This window comes from Salvia splendens, chromosome 7 (assembly GCF_004379255.2).
Source record: "Salvia splendens isolate huo1 chromosome 7, SspV2, whole genome shotgun sequence".
Taxonomy (NCBI): Eukaryota; Viridiplantae; Streptophyta; class Magnoliopsida; order Lamiales; family Lamiaceae; genus Salvia; species Salvia splendens.
The window spans coordinates 23,994,097-23,997,956 of NC_056038.1; the positions used below are offsets into that span (position 1 = coordinate 23,994,097).

General features: G+C 49.2%; 1 protein-coding gene across 1 annotated transcript; it reads right to left on the minus strand.

The window, feature by feature from the left end:
- Window positions 1-551: 551 nt before the first annotated feature.
- On the minus strand, window positions 552-3,480 carry LOC121810590 (histone-lysine N-methyltransferase set-26-like). Its single transcript, XM_042211351.1, has 2 exons — window positions 2,555-3,480; window positions 552-1,092 (listed from the first exon to the last, which is right to left on the minus strand). Exons 1-2 carry the CDS (start codon window positions 3,478-3,480, stop codon window positions 552-554), a joined length of 1,467 nt encoding a protein of 488 aa, XP_042067285.1.
- Window positions 3,481-3,860: the final 380 nt, after the last annotated feature.

A 3,860-nucleotide genomic window follows, 5' to 3' on the forward strand; every position in this document is an offset into this window, starting at 1 on the left:
GAAAAAAAACTAGACCTAACAAGTCACTAACACAAGCACAAACACAACGACTACACATATATACATACTCATCATACTGGTCATTGCGTCCCCCCTCCCACTTCACAAGTGTCTGCCCTCAGATAGGGCTGTGAAGTGGAAAAGGTAAAGGCCAGTATGATGGACACATAGACAAACAGACAAAAACAACAAATTAAAACTAAAACTTCTCACACTTAGACTATGGAATAGGCTAAGTGGGAGAGTTTGAAAACCTAAACAGAACCCAACAAACAAAACACACATATATACAAAACTCCTCACACTTAGGCCATGCAATGGGCTAAGTGTGAGTCGGCATGCTTACAAAAAACAGAAAACACAAACACATGCGCCAAAAAAGACAAACCCTTTACTTCTCACACTTAGACTATAAAATAGGCTAAGTGTTATGAATGGGGTTTGCGCACAAACAGAATTTATACTACCTAAACAAACAAAACACAATTAAAAAACGAAAACTAAAAACTGAAAAAAAATAAAAAGAAAACTAACTGGTCAGGTGGGGTGGTCTATCGGTGACGCCTGCTCCTTCGCGGCGCAGGCGGTGCAGGTGGTTCCTTTTCAGTTCCAGCTTGGTTCTCGTCAAAGTCCGCCGGCTCCTCAGCATGCGCCGGCACATCGGTCTCCTTTTCTTCTGTCTCAGGTACTTGCGGTTCATCAGCTCGGCCTCCATGGCCACTTGGTTCAACAGCTTGTTCCTTCCTCTGGTTGGTATTCTCTCCTAGGATGCTATCGATATTGGATAACATCCTATTCATTGCTTGCTGCATCTTGTAGTTCTCCTTTCCCAAATCTGTCACTATCACCTCCATCGAGGCCTGCCTCTGAGCCAACAACTTCTGCTCTGCAGCCCCTTTCAACATTCGTTCCACCTCCGATGCCAATCGCATCACCTCCACTTTCAACTGTTGATTTTCTTCTCTCACTTCTTCCATCGCTTTCTCCATCCTTTCTTGTCTCTGCTCCTGATCCTGTGTTCCCGGATGTACTGCAGATCTCCCAGTCGGTACAGCTTCTTCTCCCATTGCGTAGAATTGGGGTGCGCCCTGCCTTATGTAAATGGTGTTCGTTCGGACGAATAAAGGTGTATCAAAAAGACCAGGAGGATCCACCATGATCTGGTCGGATAAATCTTCGGCCTCCGTGATGATGATGTTGTTTCTGACGAACACTCCCAAGATATGGCAGAGAGTGAGGTTCCTCGCTGGGTGGGTGGCAATTAGATGGCATTGGTAGGCGGTCCAAAAACCCAGATGCAACTTCCTCCCCTGCTTGGCGCACCAGAGAAGATATAACTCCGTCATCGATGTCCTAACAGCGGAGTTCGACTGCCCCAATAAATTGAAATCCAGGTAAAGCTGTACAAGACGCAGAATTGGGTTGTTGAAATGAACGGAGCGAGAAATAGTGGACTGGAATTGCCCTGCATCAGGGTGAGTAAGTTCCTCCCAGGCCTCCTGGGGCTCAAATTCCACATGTCTGCGGGGAATTCCCCGCTCCCTATTTCTCCACTCAGGCCCTATGGCCTCCTCTAGACTGCACATTCCCAGATGCACGGTCCACTCAATCAACCTCATCCGTTTCTCTCCTCCAAACAGCCTAAAACTGATTCACTCCTCATCTAGATCAGTGGTGACCTTAAATCTAAAGGTCGTGAAAAACTCCTTTGCCAATCTAACCGGGACACTAGGATCCCCATTCTCCAACAACCATTCAAATCCTAACGCGTGCAAATATGATAGAAACTGCTCGCGGACACCTAACTCATCCAAAGAAGAAATGTGAAGTACCTTTCCGCTCTTCACCTGCTTACTCCCTTCATCCTTACTATCGAAAGCTTTCTGTAGCTCCTTCGAGTCGAAAAGCTTCATCTCTTCCACCAGTTCATCAGTAAGGTCCACTGTCCAGCGCTTATATCGGAGTCTCTCTGCTGGCGGATGTAATAACTCCTGATGATCGTTCGGAAGTTTATGTTCCTTGTATTCCTCATCCTCCATGGACGTATCACTGGCCGATTCAGATTCCTTGCTGAACTCATACTCACTATCACTCTGCTCTCGTCGGCTGGATGGGGTCCTCTGAGCAGCCTCAGTGATCACTATGCCAGTGTTCACGAGACGCGGTTTCTTGGTGCTAGGCTTCTTCTTCATAGGGGCCTTCCCCTTTCGTTTTCTCTCCTCACGGTATCTCACTTCCTCTCTGTCAACTTTTTTCTTTTTCTTATTCGGGTTCTTTCTCAGCTTGTGATAAAAATGGATCATGGGTAGTAGGACCGGTCTCCCTGTGGCCTACTGACCTGGATGCGAGGTCCAGACCCTCAACCATCCCGTCAGCCTCTTCACCTTGGCCACTCAGTGTTGGAGAGACCGCTTTGGTTTCCATTGCAGTATCCTCTAGGTCAGCAACAGGTAAAGACTCCTCCCCAGGTTTTGTGGGAGTGGTCCTCTCCTCTTCGCTCAAGATCTCCACGGGATCTGCCTCTGTGTTCGGCTTCGCCCTACTAGCTGCCCACTTTCCCAAGCATCTCTGCGAAACCCTCTGCGGTTTAGGCCGGTCTGCCTTAGGATCAGCCTTCAATATTAAGCTCCGCTTTATGGGCTTGGGCTTCACTACTGGAGGCGCCTCTGGTTCTGGCTCTGGGATTTCTGCAGCTGGTTCCTCCTCTCCTACTTGCATTCCACCACCCCCTACTTCCACTCGGGGATCTACTGGCTCCGACTCTTTCTCTTCTTCGTGTACTTCCTCCTTCCCTTCTACTGACTGGGAAGTATGACCTTCCGGTGTGGTTCCTGTAACGGCTTTCTCAACCCCTCCTACTGACCTTGATGCGAGGTCTAGACCCTCAGCCATCAAAGCAGTATCTTCTCTGCGGTTTACCTCTTCCACGATTGACTCAAACTCCGTATCGGTCATAAGGCTGCGCTTCTGTGCCGATTCGTTCAGATCTATTTCTTCCCTAACCCTTTCTTGACGGACGGTCTCCACAGTAGGTGTTCTCTCCATTTCGCCATTCCCTTCATGGGTTGTCTCTTCTTGGCTGGTCCTTTTCTTAGGATCCTCAGGGTCGGAGTCGTAATAGGCGGCGACAGCGTCGAGCTCCGCCGAATCTGGCACCGAGGTCTCCGACGGCGCGGTCGCCGATGAAGATCCCTCCTCTGATTGTTCCTCTGCGTGACTGACCGGTGCAGGTGGAATTTCACTGGGTGCGGTTATATTCCCCTGCCCTCTGATTTGGCTGAAATTCGCCAACTCCGCCGCCCAGTTCCTAGTGGGGTCTTGTAAACGGAGAAACTCCGCCATTGCGTCTAGAGATATCATCGGTGGGGCTTGCTGAGTTGGTGCCGAAGGTTGAGGGTTCGGCGGTGGTTGCGTTCCAGGGTTTTCTTCACGGCGAGACGAAGGTGGTTTAATCTTAGTAGCGAACGCCTTTTTCCCCATGGTTTCAGTGGTGATTTGTTGGTGGGGTCTTGGGTTTTGATTTCTGGGAGAGAGTTGGGTTTGAGAATTTCTTGAAAGGGAAATTGAAAATGAGGGTTTGTGAGGGAAAAGTGTTGGGACGGTGAGTTTAATTTGGGTGAGAGAGAGCGTTGCAGGTGGTTGTAACCGGCTATCAGGGGTTGCCGGTCGCGACGCTTCAGAAGGGAGGCGGTTGAGATTGCTGGCCTCTGATTGGTCAGCGTGTCCCTTCTCTCTGCTCACGCACCACTCTTAGCAGCTGTCACCCTGCAAAAGCTGCACAAGCCTTAATTCAAATTATCGTCCCCTCCATAATTTCCCCTATACTTACCTAAAAAAGAAACTAAATCAAACGGGCACCT